General features: G+C 28.1%; 1 protein-coding gene across 5 annotated transcripts in view; it reads left to right on the top strand.

The window, feature by feature from the left end:
- Positions 1-15,288, top strand: part of LOC129968475 (bromodomain-containing protein 3-like) — a 44,867-nt gene extending 29,579 nt beyond the window's left edge. For all 5 annotated transcript variants that reach the window (XM_056082391.1, XM_056082389.1, XM_056082390.1 and 2 more), the window contains 6 exons: positions 1,650-1,943; positions 4,126-4,244; positions 5,794-5,952; positions 8,697-8,788; positions 10,347-10,557; positions 10,773-15,288. In XM_056082391.1, the coding sequence (XP_055938366.1) occupies positions 1,650-1,943; positions 4,126-4,244; positions 5,794-5,952; positions 8,697-8,788; positions 10,347-10,557; positions 10,773-10,838 (941 nt within the window). In that variant the 3' untranslated portion in view covers positions 10,839-15,288. The remainder of the gene's footprint in view (positions 1-1,649; positions 1,944-4,125; positions 4,245-5,793; positions 5,953-8,696; positions 8,789-10,346; positions 10,558-10,772) is intronic.
- The last annotated feature ends 2,248 nt before the right edge of the window (positions 15,289-17,536 follow it).

Raw genomic sequence — 17,536 nt, 5'->3', positions numbered from 1 at the left:
TTTAAATTAAAGTGGAAAGAATTTATCTTCAATTAATATAATAATATTTTTTACTGAAACAAAGCATTTTTTTATAATCTGATTACCGAAAATAGAGTCACTCAGCGTTTAAACTTTATGGGCACTAAAGAATATCTTTTTAAATTTATGTAATATCTCAAGAGTTGGTCAACAAAATTTTCTTAGATTCATTATGAGCAGATCGATTCATTAACAATGTTTAAATTTAAATGCATCAAACACTAAGAAAATAAAACGAATCGTTTAAAATAAACGGTTGAAAACAGGTTTTAAAAAAACTACTTAAAAAACGATGTACTTAAAAGTATAAGCATATACAAAAAATATATAACTAACATAAATACAATTTACTTACAAAAGCATGCAACTAACCTTAAAAAAATTTAAATCGTCCGTTGATAATGGTTGTCATGGCAACAATCGGAACAGAATGCGCATGCGTGAATTTTCTTCGCCGGTTACGTAACGCAAATACGTGATTTTTTCTACGCCAGTTTGGGTAATGCTATGCGGATTAGAAATTTTTAATTTCCTTTATTCTGTTTTATTTTAATTCAAAAGTACTTCAGAATGAATCTGAAAGATTGATTCATTAACAATGTTTAATTTTAAATGCATCAAACATTAAGAAAATAAACAGAACAGATTGAAATAATCCGCCGAAAATTTTTAACCCTAGCCTCATTACTGTTGGGAGAAAAAAAAACTGAAGCCTTTCTCGTTTGGCGCTGGGGATAATGGAAGATTTTTTTGGCGGAAAAGTTGGCGGTGGGGAAAATGGAAGATTTTTTTGGAGGGAAAGTTAGTTTTTAATTAATAATTAAAATTCTAATTAAAAATTCGAAAAAAGAAACCCCAGGTGCACATTCCCAACCTCCAAGGTATACATGTACCAAATTTGGTAGCTGTATGTCAAACGGTCTGGCCTGTAGAGCGCCAACACACACACACACACATTGAGCTTTATTATAAGTATAGATGTTGCATTTGTATCACAATGAAAAAAGTAAACTTTTGGCTAGAATGGACTTCATGATTCTGAATTTTGATTAGATATGTGTAAAACATCTGAACTGATACTTCATTTTCACACAATCCCACCATATGTAATTTTTTTATCTGACTAATTTTATGTCACAATCTTCCAAGATATATATTTAATTAAGAACTTCAATTTTTCTCTTGTTATGAAATAGAGATTTTTTCTGTATTGAAAAATGCAAAGATTTAGGCATTCATGATAATTCTTAAATATTTAGAAAATGCTTTTACTCTGCTCTTGGATATACTTAAGATAATAATAATAAGACAAGACTTTAAGATAATAATTCTTGGTAATACTTAAGAAAAAAATGAAGATCATAATTTTCTAAGATAGACGTAACTATTCAATTACAAGGATTGCAGAAATATATCTTTAATAAAATGCTTTCATAGGTTAAATATCATTTTTTTTTTAATTTTTATTGTTGAACATGCATTAACAGAAAATGGAATAAAAATTGCTGTACAAATTATGCGAAATTACATTAAAATAAGGTATACAAAACTATGCTTATTTGTTAATTATTAGATATAGCTTAAATTAAAAGAACTTTCGGTACTTAAAAAGTTTTTCTCACTTAAAGGTAATGTTCCAGTTTCTACGCCGAGTGTGACAACTCCAGTCTCTCAGGCTCCAGTGCCAACTCAAGCACCTCCTGTTCCTTCCGAGCCATCACCCAATTCTCCTAGCACACCGCCTAAGCTGACGCCTGCTGCTGACATGCGGGCAAGAACTCCCCAAATCTCTACCCCTCCTTTGGACCCTACTCCTCCGCCACTTTTGTCAAAGCCACGTGAAAGAAATTCTGAAATTGAACACAATACTTCATCCAATACATATGTACCTTCTAAAGCACCAGAATTAACTGCGCAGCCAGGTATGGATTCTATTAAGAATTGGTGCATTGTGTATACTTAAAATGTTTTTGATTATAGTGGGCAAAAGCAAATATTTATCCTTCTAAAATAAATACATCAAGCATTAATTAAGATATTTAAAATATAATTAAGAATGCAGGTTTTAAAATCACTTGTCATGTGAAATAAAAAAAAAAAAAACTTTGGGAATTCCAGAGAAGTAGACTTATCAAATACTCGGCGAGATTTTAAATTAAATGGAATTGGAGGAAGTGTAATATTTACTTTCAAACCTAAGCTCTTGGAGGACACCATTTGGCATTTTTGTTTGTGCTTATATTATTTAAATGATCATAAATAATGATTGACAATCTTAAGTATAACTGTTCAGCAACTGATTATCCTATGTGAACCTATCATATGTTAATTCTGTAATTAATTATATATTCCTTTCATTGTGTGGATTAATTGGAACCTTCTTTGGAAAAACTGTAATGCTTACATGAAGGTGCAACAGGATGCTTCACTGAGTTCCCATGAAATATTTTTAACTGTATTTTGGTACTTCCATCTGCATTATTATTGGGACTTGAATTTTTTTCTTGCTATTTAATTTACTGCTTGCTATCATTAATGAATTGAGGACATCCTTTGAGAATCAATGCCTCCCAAATGCCATTTTTCAGGTTTTGTATAATTTTCAATTCCATTAGTTAACTTTTCCAACTGCTTCTCACAGTAATTGTTAACAGCTTAAATTTTTCTTGTAAATGACAAAATCTTGTCTTTCATGTAAATTAGAATAATGAATGTATATTCTATTCATTGCCTATATAATTATTTCAAATGTATATACATTTTTTTGGATGGTGGAAATTCTGTCATTTTAAAGAATATTTTGCTTTTCCTTAAGTTAATGTAAAAATGAATGCAGCTTTTTTTTCCTTTGTTATTTGTTATACTTTACTAAACTATTGCTATGATTTTACTTTTTCCAGTATTATTTCTATTTCCACAGTAGATTCTGGAGTACTTTTAGTTTTTTAAATAATGAGTTGTTTTGTTAACTCCTTATTTTTCAGCATTGTTGAATAATCTTGCAATTTGCTATAGTCCGACATATTGTATTAAAAGCATTATTTGTATTTTTCTCTAATAGCTTAAAATGTGTTTAACTTTTTTAGCATAATTAACTTTTTTCTATAATGAGTGCCAGTGAAAAAATAATTTAATAATTATAGTTTTAAAGGCAATTAGCACAAAAATAAATGTATTGTAAATAAACTGTAGAATTCTTAAATGGTGATTAGAAATTTACACCATATGTCGACAAACACTAATATATAATAGTTATTTTCTATTTTTTTATGTTTTTAATCATTTGAATACTTTTAATTTCATAGTAAATAAAAGATATTTTTCAAAAAAAAAATTTAAATACTTCTTCTACCCTAATTATTTCTTTGTTATTTAAACTTCATCACAAGTTATTTCCTACATTTTCTAAATAGTTGCTTTATGATTGTTGTTTTTAATTTTTTGTATTATTTGTGCAATATAATATGGCATTGAAATAATACTTTGAATTAATATCGATGTGAGAATTGTTATAGACATGGAGATTCTTTTTCTCCTTTTAATATCTAACTGCTAGACAAGAATTTTTTTTAAATCTGCCATTTGATTTTATTCTTTGAGTATATAGAAATTCATGCCTAATATTAAGTCATCATTGTTATAAAATAAATGACATTTTATTATTTTTGAATAAATGTATAGTAAATATATTTCTGGCTATTATTATAGTTATATATATTAGCTTATATAGTAATGAGTTATGTTTTAGTGTCTAGTATTAATTTTTAAATTCTCTCAGTTTAATATTTTTAAATGTAGTTTTTAAAAAATCATCTGAATTATGATAAGCAATTTATGGTAAATTGCTTATCATAATGTTCTTTTTTCATTATTTTAAGACTCAGTATTATTAATTCATTTTTAAATTTCTTAACTCTTCAATGCAGTTTTCTTATATATTATTTATGAACTCATGCTTATAATTCAAAGCAATTATGCTTTTTACTTAAGATTTAAGTCTTTTTCTACTGTTAAGTTCTTTTAAAACAAAACAGAAAGATTAAAAAAAAATGATTTTCTGAAGTGAAAATGAGTAATTTCATGATTTTTTTTCCCCCATAATAGGTCTGCCTAATTACACTGTGGGTAATCAAACAACAACCAATAATAGTGCTGTAACTAATGGTGAGAAAAAAATGGAGAATCGACCTTCTCCGGCATCTTCCGTTCCTGCAACTAAAAAGGTATGGATCATTTTTTTTCATAATTTGCTTTGTTTGTTAGTATTTTTTATGACTTATTTTAGTCTTCCCCTCTGTATGTGAGTTCAGTCTATACAGAGATTCAATATATTGTTTACATCTATGAAACGGCATAGACATGTTATTATATAATATTCATAGAACATTATATAGTTGAAATATCTACATGTGTTCATTAGAGTTATTGTCAATTCTCATATAACCCTCATCACTTTTATGTATTTGCAAAAGTAAAAGTGGAGAGGTGAAAGAGATGTTTATATTTGGCATAAGGTGAACTCAGATTTGCATAATTAAGGGGTGTAATAACAATGGATAACTTTCTAAATTACCATTAACGAACATAATTTTCCACAATTTTTATTTATAAGAGGGACTAGAATCGTGATAATTATTTCTGTATTATATTTGGGTTATTCTTCTCCCCCCTCATAGTTAAACATCTGATATATATATATATATATATTAATTTTTTAACATTAACAACATCTAACAAAAAAAAAAAATTTCAGAATTGCAATCATCTTTTTGTCATTCCACTAATTCACTGAGTAAAATAGTTTGAAAATACTTGTTTCAAGATCCTGAAATGAAGAGTAGCTTCTCGGGTTTGAAAATAAAAACAAAAAAATGGAGGACCATAATTTAATATAAATCACAATTTATAACCTAAAACTATTTAATAATATTTATTTTAAATTAAGTTGATAAAACTATCAAATTAGAATTTTTAATAAGAAGGATGGCATTGCATTTCACATATAAGTTTTGAAATATTAAATGGAACTGATATTTTCAAACACCAGCCTTGACCATGAATTAAATTTTAAGATAAGGGGGGGGGGGTAAAGATTTTTTCATATACTTTATACTGTTTCCAAATTCTGGTAGTTTTTAATAGTTATGTAGGTTTATGAGCCAAGATGGATAATTCAAGAAAATTTTGCGGGACATATAAACTGTTTGTAATTTATGATGATAAAACAGATTTTAAAATTTTTTCATAATTTATAAATTTTGAAATTTTTTGTTGAAATCAATAGTTTAAAAGATGATGCTGATCATCCCTTTATAAAATCTTGCTATAGATTTATATTATGACTTATTTTTACTGTAAAATGTTGACTTAAAGTGACAAAGAAACATTTTTATAGCTAATCAGTTGTATACTTTTTAATTTTTATATTTTTTATTCTTAAATAATTAAATAAACCAAAATTGTTGTATCACACTGTTAGTTTTCATATGAAAATCTCGATAAATCTTTGCTAACTATGTTGGTATTGCCATTTGTTCAATTATTTTAATGCTTTTGTCCATTCTGTAAAAAATTAAAGTTGCATCTTGCTACAAATTCTTGTTCCTCTATCAATTTTCTTTCCAATTTTATAAATTTTATATTGTGACATAAAAAGTCTTTTGTTTCTAAGAAGTTTCAATTTTTTTTTCTTATTTTAAGCAATTAAATGATTGAAAAATAAATTTTATAAAGTGAATATGAAATTTCTTATATTTCTTTTCTATTTTTAAGGTTGAGTCAAAACTAAAAAATTATGGATCGTGGTCGAGTCTGGCTCAATCTGCTGCCAATAGTCCTAGTACGAGCAACTCTACTACAACATTGAAAAGCAATGCAACTATGGATAGTTTTCAACAATTTAAAAACAAAGCCAGAGAAAAGGCAGATAAGGTATTGTTACACTTTCTTTTGAATTTTAATGCACAATTTCTCATAATTGAAGTAATCTGAAAGATGTAATATTTATAAAATTAATTAATTAAAAATTTACAAATTGATCTTGTAGAAATTTCTGCCACTTGATTTACTTCTTGTTGACTTCTTCCTTTTGTTCTTAACTGTCTTAGCAATTTGTCCTCAATTTTGTTGTGGTTTTAAAAGTTCTGTTCTTAGCCAGAAAATGACACTATTTATTATGACACTAATTATTGGTCTATTTTTGTTCTACATTTTACAAACATAAAACAAGATTTACTGCATTTGATTTTGTAAAGCTTCCTGAAATTGGTGGTGTTTTTTGAAATGCTTTTTAGGAATATTGGTTTTTATTTTTATAGTTACTATTAAAAGATGGGGATGTAATTTGATAAATAATATTTAATATATTAAAATTTAAATTGCATTTAAAAACTTCTGAATTTATTCCAGTAATAGAAGCAAAACAATTTTTTTGAACTATAACATAAATAATCTTTTCAATCAGAAATCTATCTTAGAAACAAAAGTGGATTTTTAATCAGCAGTTAAAAAATAACATTTTTTAGTTTGGTATGGTTATGTTAACATCCCGTTTGAAGCAACACTAGGGCTATTTTGGGACGCACCTCGTAATTTTGAGCCGCGGTCAGATGACGAGGACAACATCTGAGCTGGCAACCCCCTCTCCACACCACACCAGCGGGAGGACGTTTGGTTGTGGCGGATTTAACGTGCAACAGGACTCCCTTACACGACGGTTCTTCGGTGGAATTGGGTCACAAACCTGAAACCCTCCTGGTTCCGAAGCTGAGACCTTACCACCAGACCACCACGACCCCAACATTTCTTAGAATAACCATATAATATGCACTAATGGAATGAACATATGAAACTGCAATGTTAAATATTCACAAATTTTGCTTATAATGGATTTTGAAAATTACCTCAAAATTATTATAAATCAAAGGCAAATAAGATGCATACCAACTTCAACTTTGTCATTGTACTGATTATCACATATCTTGGGATTTTCTATGGAAACGTTACAAAAATGCTAAATATGTTTTGCATTTTGTAAATCTAATTTTTTTCCTTTATTGATTGCCATGTTTTTTTATTTGCATCTTGCTCGTTTTGTTTCATTGATCTATGGGGAACAATGAAATCTTTTCTGCGACTAATTTTTATTGCTAAATTGGTGATAGCTCGGAAGGAATTTATAAAAAGAAGTTTAAGATTTTTTTTAACATGCATTACCTGGAAGTATGTGAAAGCAAATGGTATTGTTTTGGTTTTGGTTGGAACAAAGATTAGGCTTTTAGGTTTCGAGAACTTTTTTAAAAATCTGATTACTTTATTGTTGGAAATTCCAATTGTTTTGTATTTTTCTGGCTAATTCTTGTTGAAAATTTTAAATAGAATTTTATTAGGGTAAACCATTTTTATTTCGTTTCGCCATGTAATTTGCAGATTTAAAATTTAAAAAATATTATGTAGAATATGTACCATCATTGAATATTGCTTTGATTTAAGACAGACTGTAATGTTATTTATTCTCTTTCTCATATTCTCATCATCCTCATCTATTGAAGTTATTCAAAAATGTCTGTGTTAGAAATTTACTGAGAAAGTTCCTATGAGAAAATTTAAAGATTTTGTTAAAAAAATTGAAAGCTGATTAAAACTCTTTATATTCTATGAACTTCTTACAAGCATCTGCTTATTTTGAACTCACTTTTATGTTATACTTCAACTTTTAATGTAAAATTGAAGCTGAAAATGCATTGTCTTTGTGCAGATGATGAGCTGACCATATTCATTTTCAGCTTCTAGCAATGGATGAGGGTAGAATCAATGCCATAATTTCTAGAACTTAACCTTTCCCCTGAATTGTGAACAATTATTCTGAAACATTAAAAAAAATCCTTTTTATTATTCCATTGTGATCTTTGCAATTATTATTATTGATATTATATCAAGAAAAATGTAATTTTGCTTCATCCCAGCATTTAGTCACGTTAGAATTTTTAACTTCTGTATGGTGAGTTTAAAAAAGGGGGGGGGGGCGGAGGAAATTATCTTACCTGATTTCATCAGCAATTTTAATAATTTGTGACTTAGGAATAAAAAAGGATTTTGGATTTCTTCAACTATTAGTTCTCATTATCTCATCTTATTTGTATCACTAAGAAAATCAATGTATAGATTTCATTCAAAATCAGCTAGTACAATTTTATACATGTATTGATGCATGATTTACCTATGTGTCATACTTGCATAAAGATATTTTTAAATCTAAGCTAGATGTATGTTAATCATGATGCAATAATTTGATACAAAAATCGATTCAAAATATTGTACTAACTAAAATGAATTACATGCATGCATACACGCACACACAAAAGTCTTTCCCAAAAGTAGTGTTTTGATTGATTTTTTTTTAATTAGAGAATTTAAATTAAAGAATAATTTTAAAATTAAAAAAAAAGACCTGTGTAATGATTAAGAGAAAAGTGAAGGAGGAAGCATTATATCGAAATGCCTATGAAACTTTATTTTACTTTCTGTCATATGCTTAAAACTTACTGTATGTACAATTTCAATTTTTTATTAGATGTTCGTACGTGAAATTATATAAGTATTCAGCAATTAATATTGTCTTTTATTTATTTTTAACTTAAAGTTGAGAATTTATATTTGTATTTTTCTTTCAATAGCAAAGGCAGCTTGTTGAACAGCAAGAATTGAGACGGCATCAGAAGGAGCAAGCTGAAAAAGAGCGAATGCGATTAGAACGGGAAAGGCAAAGGTAATATAATATTAAATATAATATCTTTTATATTATATATCAAAAGTTTTCTTTATCTCTCGCTCTTTTTTTAAAAAATGATTACATTCTTTTACTTTTATTGCTAAATAGTCATGATTCTAGGTATTTACCTGTCTTCCCATAAATGTATTTAAAATTCTAGGAAACATGTTATATTTTTGTGTAAAGTATTTTGTTTTAAACTTAGTAGCTTTTATTGTATTGTATTGTAAGATATATATTGTAAGATAAGGAAGAAAGTTACATAATCAACAAAATTAATCATGTGGACTTAGCTTCAATTAAAAAAATTAAATCAGCTTTTTAAGGCAGGAGAGTTAATGATTTGCTGCAGTGTATATTTCCTAGTAGCTATATCATCCCATGAAAATCATTCATCACAACTATCTCTATAGCTATTATATATATAGTCCATCTGTATAGGTCATTTTTACATAACTCACCCCACTTTGATTTTTTCCAGCTGATCTGTTGAAAATCTCAAATAAGATAGTTTATAGTATAAATTAAATTGGACTAATTGATGCATAGAAGCAAACATGCATGTTAGAGTAATGAAAAAACTGTTGTTTGTGGCCATGTTGTCAGCATGAAGTGTTCTATACCATTAACTGTGGCTCAGTGGATTTCATTTGCTGGTCTGTCTTGACATTGCTATAACAGTAACATTAAGTGATATAACAATTGCTTAAAATCATCTGAAAATTTACTGATAGTTTTTTGAATTGATGAATTTTTATCATTTTAAAACTAATGATAAAAATTAAATAATGATAAACAGAAGACTTGGAAATAAGACTACTATATAAAAAATAATTTGGAGGGGTAATATGCAATGAACAAGAAAAGCACTTTTTAAATTCTTAATCATAATTTTGAAAAATGCTTTTTAAAATATAATGTTTTAAAAACATTACAAATGTGCATCAGATTAGTAAATGAAAATAAAATATTTCTATATATTGTTTAGTAAAAAGAAACCCTTTCATTTTCTATTCTACCTCCATTTTAATCAAATGGAAGCAATCAGTGCATGAGCGAAACCATAGGAGAATTTTATTTTGGAAAATAGGCAATCAAAAATTTATTTTAAAATGGTCACATTGGGTATTTTTCTTTTCAAATTTTATTTGACTATAAAATAATGCAATAAAATTTTAGGATTTTGCAAGTATGAATTTATATGATCTTTAAATCATGGTTATTTCATTTTTCTCTCTTGCGCAGCTTTAACATCTATGTAGAAGGGATTGAGCTTCTTTGTATATGTATATAAAAGTATTTATCCAACAGAAGATAATTAATCTGATGTCAATTTTATGGCTATTATAAAGACTGAATTTCAAATTAATGTTTTAGTATGACTATTCGTATTCTATCATTTCCATCATTTTCTGGCAATTTTCTTTCTTGATCAAAAAAATCTATAGTTAATAAGATAAAGAAAAGATGTTAGCGTTTTTAAATTTATTAAAAGCTATTAGTGTTGCAATTTATGAGAATGGCTCTTAAAATTGCATTGTATTTAATGTATTAGAGCTCAAGAAGAAGAAGAAGCTCTGGAACGAGCCCGGCGAACTCAGCAACAGCAGCAAAAGGAAGCTGGTGTAACTAATAAAACTCAAGAAAACACACGATCTCCTCCAGTTGTTACAAATACAAATTCTCCTGCTCCTACTCCTTCAACAGCACTAAGTGAAAGGGAAGAGCTGAGGAGGCTTGAACAAGAAAAGCGAAGAAGAGAAGCAGTACGTAAAAAGTTTTTATTTTTATTTTTTATTTATTTTCAATTTTAAAACAGATTCTTTATCATTATATCTATATTTATATATTTTTAATATAATTAAAGTATCAGTTGTAAAAATTAGTGTAAGTTTTCCTTTTAAAGTATCTAGCATTGCAACATGTTCTATGCAAGACATATAATGCATATTTCATTAACATTTATTTAATTTTCCTACAGCGAGCAAGTCATATTGATATGAATCGTCAGAGTGATATTATGGCAACATTTGAAGAAAACTTGTGATTTTTAAAGAAAATTAAGAAAACTGTGTTGTCTGCTTGTTAATTAAGTCAGGACATTGTATATATTGCTGAAGAGATGCTCCTAAAGTGCAACATCTGTATTCACACATGGATGACAATTGAAGACATTTGGAGTCAATTTGTTTACTCTGAAAGCATATTTTGTATGCCTTGTATGCAATATTTCATTCCTTATCATCAGGGTTGCCAAGCCCACACAGTCAGAATGAGACATGTAGAAATCACTTTGTACAGTTCATCATTCATCATGAAAGACTACATCATACGAGAGGTAGTAGTGTGACAAAGAGCCATATGTATTGCATACTCACTTTGATGGGTACAGTGTGCTCATCTTCAATTTTAGCAATAGAGCATAAACGAAATGCTGCAACAAAAATACTATCAACTTTTGTACTTGTGAATTTCAAAACTAGAAGTGTATTTGTGTGGATTTTTTTTTTTTTTTCAGTTAGAATTAACAAGTCGTGTTTGGAAATTTAGGACCTATAAAATTTTAACTATTATTGGCTCAAAAGAATGAAAAGACAACTTGTAAATGGCGCCGCACACTCATTGCATATTTGTTACTTTTGTTGCCAAAGGTGTTTTTCCTTGGTAAAGATAATTAACATTGGTAATAGTGTGTACTAATGATTAGGGGCCAGTATATTTTAACTTTCCAAGGCAGTCATTTCCAAACTACTGTGAAAGTCAAAATGCTGAGGGAAAAAAGCACAGTCTTTCCATTTGAATATTTCCACAGCAGGGTGATTTTTCCAGTACTCTTGTATGCAATCAAATTAATTTATTGGCAATGGATTGTTTGTCAGCTTCTGTGTATATTTTGATGTTAGTGTGAAGTATTGACATTGAGTAGAACCATGTCCAGGATTTTTTTTTTAAATTGTTGCATTATCTTGCAATTATAATTTGTTGTCTGACTACCTCTTGTCTATTTATTTATCATAAGATTCATAATGAAAAATGCATTTATTTTATCAAAATCAGCATCATAACTGTTTTATTTGTGCTGTTTGGTAGATAAGTGTTTTTATCTCATTGTAATTAAAATACATTTGTTATGTGTTGTCTTGTTAAGGCAGTGTGCCATTCTTAAAATTGCTTGATAAAAAGTACTATTATGGATTCTAGTTTATACATTTTGTTATTTCAATACTTAAATATGCAATCACACACTAATCCTTCTATATCTTTAAACTATGATATCTTTGCCTACATTCATAGATGTGTAATCTTAAGTCTTTTTCTTTAAGAAACTAGCAATGTTAGTAACAAAGTAAATAATATATAAAATTGTCTTTAAATACTTTTTTTACAGATGTAAACTTTTATAATAAGGTTATTTAATAGTTTTAAAATAAACAAAAATGTGAGAATTCTCTAACTTTTTAATTTATACAATGTATTAAGTGATTGGAGGGGTAAACATAATTATTATTGCAGTGTGTAACTAAATTTAATTGAATTTGATCCTGGAAATTTAGGAGGGGAAGTTATATGACATTATCACAGTTGAATGAAGAATCTTGTTCAGTTGCAAGTCAGCCGTGAGAAAAGATGCACAGTAAATAGTACTAGATTTAATTCAATAGTGAGATAAAACACCTTGAAAATTACTAATATTGACTTAAGAAAATACATGTTAATGAATGGAAATAGTGTTATCACAGAATACTAATAATGAACACCTTCAGTTTTTCTTGTTTTTATGCTCTGAATTAGGAATTCCCCAACATCAAATTGTGCTGAAATCAGTTGATTGATCTGATTTTTTCCCCTTCCCTTCTGCAAATTAGAATAATTGATTTTTATTTGTAAAGATTCATTTACAAAAGTATTAAAGTCTTATTCTTGACCAGTTGAGAAAATGATATTTATTTTGTAATCTAGATATTTTGTCCTTTATTATTATCAGTTCTCTTGAGATTTAAAAGAAATGACACCCCCACCCTCTTTTTTGTTATTTAGTAAAGAAAATTTTTGAAAATTGCCAAATTTAATATATTTTATGTACTTATAATTATGGATTTCCAGAAAATAATAGTTATAATAATCTTATCTTAAAAGGTGTGTGATCATAAATATACAAAATGAATATTAATTACTCACGATAAAATAATTATATCATGACTGGTAAAAAGTTTGCTAAATTTTGGTACATATGGATTGTAACATTGACACTTAAGTGATTATATCTCAGTATATGAGATACCCAGGCTGTGTTTAAAGGCAAAGAAGTTATGTTAGTTGAATTGAACTTTCTATAGCTAAATAGCTTTGCCAATTTTTTTTAATAAGTTAGCCATTTAATTAATGGTTAATATTGACAATGCTGAGATTCTCAGGGCTTTTAGTATTGGATGACTGCACAGTATATTAGCAATAATGCATGTAATTTTTTCCACTATGGATTGAAATATGATCAAACATATTCTGCAAAGTTGAGATTTGCTCTCAAGGTATCCTGCTTAAATACAAGTTTATTAAAAATAATCACAATTTAACATCCATATAACTTAAAGTGACTGCTCTGTAATTAGTTCAAAGCTGTGAATAAGAACTGAAGTAACAGCTGACTTAGGGTCTAATTTTTGTTAATTTTTAAAAAATTAATGTTAAATGTTATTCTTTAAAACTTCTTTACTTGTTTTAATAAATTTGAATTTAATATTTACCTTCTGTTATATAATATCCCTCCACATGTTACATTTCTTATATGTGTATCACTCATGAATTCTGGTTTATGGTTTGATATTTGAATAATTCCAACTTATGTGAGATTTTAAGAAATTTCAGTGTAATATTTTTATTTATATTATAAGCATTCAAATAAAAAAAATATTTTCAGCAAGTTAGAATAAGCAAAAAAGGTGTAATAAACTTTTGTAATAAGCATAGCCTGTATTGTATCGCCTTATTGCAAATGTTATAAATACAGAGCAAAATGTAAAGGAAAATCAAGTTGTGAATTATTTTTGTAATATCATCTTTGTAGGATTTAAGTTGAACATTTTAGGACAAACTTTAAAGTAGAAATCTATTTTATTTGAAAGATTTAACTCATTTTATTGAAAAAAACTGTAATGGATTCTACACTTAATGGGTTATAAAAATCCTACAGGGGGGGAAATGTTATAAATTCTTGTACCCTGCGATTGACAATAAATTTCTATTGAAATGAATGTGTTTTGTATTTGTTGTAAATGTTTCTTTCCTTTGCAAGATTAATGCAATATTTCCTTCTTGTATCTTACTTTTGTATAATTTTGGTAAAGGTTTAAATCCCTGTGAAAATTGTCATTCAGTGCTTTATTCTGAAATAATACTGAAAAAATTCCCTTGTATGTGCAAAATGTATACATAATCGCTGTCTGTATTTCAAGAAAGTAGTAGTACTTTCTTCTTATATAGCTTTCTGATAATACAACCAATGTGTTTTATAGGTAAAAAGATTACTTCTTAATTTACATATATTTTTAGAAAGACTGGTTTATCTAAAATATGACAGACAATATACTATATTTTTTGTTATAGTATTGATATTCCCCCCCCTTTTTTTTTTAATGTTTGCCTTAGTATCTATTAGACATGCTTCTATGAATCATATTTGAAAATTATTGCTAATATAAAATTTATACTAAAATAGATTGGTAAAATTAAATTCACATGGATTTTTGAAATCTTTCTTGGGGGGGGGGGAAAAAAAGGAATTCAAAGATTAATATTTTTTTATTGAAATATATAAATGTGATACTTACACTCTTTTGATTATATAATTTAAATATTTGGCATTTCATTTTATTGTTCCCTCTTTTTTTTTAAATAATGACTTAATTTTGTCTATCATTTAAAAATATTGGTTAGCAAGATGCAAATAAAAGACAATGTCTCCATGAATAAAAATGCCTGTATAAAAATTATTCATTTGTAGCTTACAAATCTAAAATTATTAGAAATTAATTATTTTATATTGTAAAGTAATAGGTTTAAAATTATAAATTTTCTATAGTAATATCCAGTCTTTGTGGAGTATTTTAATACATTATCTTTCAGTTACAATTGGTTGTATTATCCAATTAAAGCTATTGAAAATTGTTTTCTTGCTTTTTATATTCCTTTTGTTGAACATTTGTTTATAATGTACATTGGATAATAAGTTTTACCTTTTTTTATGTTTGTATAAATTAATGGATTGTAACAAAAAAACGGGAAAAGGAAAATTCGACAATAGTGAAAGATGATACTGATAAATCAGTTTGCAATTACTGAAATTGCTGATGTAAGAGATTCTTACATTTTTTATACAGGAACATTCATAATATAAGTTCATTTGTTAATTTTAATGTCATGTACATAGTTATGTATGTATTCATTAAAGTAAAATCAATTTTCATTGTGTTAAATAAAACTGTCCTTTTTCTTAATAATGGCATTTAAAATTTTCTTTTATGTCTGAATAGTTACACAAATTAATTAAATTTGAAACACTACTGCACATATTTTGTAATAAAGTTTTTGAAGCGTCATTTGTAAGCTACAACGAATCTTAAGTTCAAATCTAATATTTTACTTTCTTCATTATTTATAGTATTTTAAGACATCAGAAAAAACATTGGTAATAAGATTTATGATAATTTACTAGTGTGTTTTAGAAAGGAAGAAAAAATATGTTGCTATCTGTAATGTTATTTATTAAAAGCATAAGATGTAAACAGACCTCTTCAGCTTTTAATTCTTTTTTAAAATTTTAATCGTAATTCAATTTAAACCGTGAGAAAGATATAATTACATCAGTTATATTGTTTTTATATTTAAAAAATGGCATTCTTTCCATTTATCTTTATGCCTGTGTGTAAACTTTTTTCTGGGTGGGGGGAATTATTTAACAATATTTCTTTTTCCATCCTTGATAAATCTCTTTTAGAAATGTTAAGGACACCGCATGTCGTCCTTGTCATCTGATCTAGGTTCAAAATTACCAGGTCCATCTCAAAGCAGTTTTAGTGTTTCTGTAAAGCGGGATAATAATATAATTTTAAAAAAAATCTACATCTTTTATATCTACATTTACGCATGTAGATATAAAAGTATAAATCTAGCATTGGGGCTTCAACATTCTTTGATATTTCAAAATCAACCTCTTTCCCGTCTGTAACGCATCTAGAGCGTTCAAGTAAAACTTTTGCAGGGCGGCCGTAACGCGCTTCAAGCGTTCTTCTACATTTAAAAACTTTTTAACGTTTAATACGCTTTGTAAATGTTTACTTGTTTGAGTTTTTATTTTTTGTTTGTTTTAATGCGGCGAAAAACAAATGTTGGGGAGAAATTTTCGTGGACAAGAAAGGGTGAATCTTTTGTTATAAATTTGTGAACATTCCCTTATTGTGATTTCAATAATCTATTGCAACTAAAGACAGGAATCGCTTGTTAATGTTCATTTGACTCTTGAAAACTCATATATATGATATCAGGGTGTATTTCGACAATATTGAATAACAAGTGCTAAGTTATTTTTAAGACCCTTCTGCCTATTAAATGTCATATATTCTTAGTTGGCATTAGCATAGAGACATAACGCAAATAGATTTTGTATATCTATCGCATTGCTAACGAAGTAAGCGCAGGGGTGTTTGTTCTCCGGGGAAACCCCGGAATTCCGGGGATTTTGAACTTCGATACCCGGAAATTCCGGGGATCATCGTTCAAAAGGAAGTAGGAATAATAATGAATTATTTATTTTGATCTGGGTAATTTTGTTTGCTTTGAAAGCAGAAAACGCAAGGTCAATGTATGTGGTGAAAACTTTTCCTTTCTTTCTCCAAAGGCAGTGATAATGCGTGAAAAAGGGGGGGGGGGAACTTCCTTTTTGTTCTTTCCTTATTGCGAGTTATGACTCATTCTCCCGGTGCTCGGACATTCTCTTCTGGATTCTTTTCGGCAAGTAGGCGCGGCAGAAAAAAAAGGGAGAGACTTCGTTCGACCAGATGTGCGATCACGTGACCTGGGTTCAAAGGTCTTAATTTTGCAAAATTAATGGTTATTAATTTTGCAAAAAAAGTAATTCATTGAACTTTTATAATTAGGTCATTCAATACTTCATAATTGTAATTTTTCATTTCTCTCCCCCCCCCCTTCTCGAAACTCCAAAATGTCGGTAGTAAGTCCGTAAAAGTTTCAGGGGATTTTTTGGGGTCCCACAAACACCCCTGTAAGCGCTAATGCCAAAAATCGCCACTGTATTGTTACTTTGTTTAGATAAGAGTTTTATCATATCCTGTTGGTTGTGGAACATTTCGACAGCGCTTCCGTAAAGACGCTAATTGTTTAGAATCTCGCGAGAAATCAAAATGACGCTAACAGAGAAAAAATTGCTTCGGGGATATATTAATAGAGCTAAACTGTTGTTGGTAAATGCATCCTATTCGTTTCAATAAATAAATTCAAGCAACGGCTTCTTGATTTTACTTCTATACAAAATTAACGTATGCATGAAAAAATTCGAACACGAGATTATTCTTTATAGCCAGGCCGCCTCGCTAAAAAAAGAAACGATAAATGAAATTTTATATTTGATTCTTTGCTGCAAAGCAGTGAATATCTGTCCAATTTCGAATGAAATTCATTAACATGAATTCTATTTATATGTCCATGAAAATGTGAAAACGGAGATAGATG

This window comes from Argiope bruennichi, chromosome 5 (assembly GCF_947563725.1).
Source record: "Argiope bruennichi chromosome 5, qqArgBrue1.1, whole genome shotgun sequence".
NCBI lineage: Eukaryota > Metazoa > Arthropoda > Arachnida > Araneae > Araneidae > Argiope > Argiope bruennichi.
The sequence above is the reverse complement of the archived record's forward strand: the minus strand, read 5'-3'. Positions and strand labels throughout refer to the sequence as shown.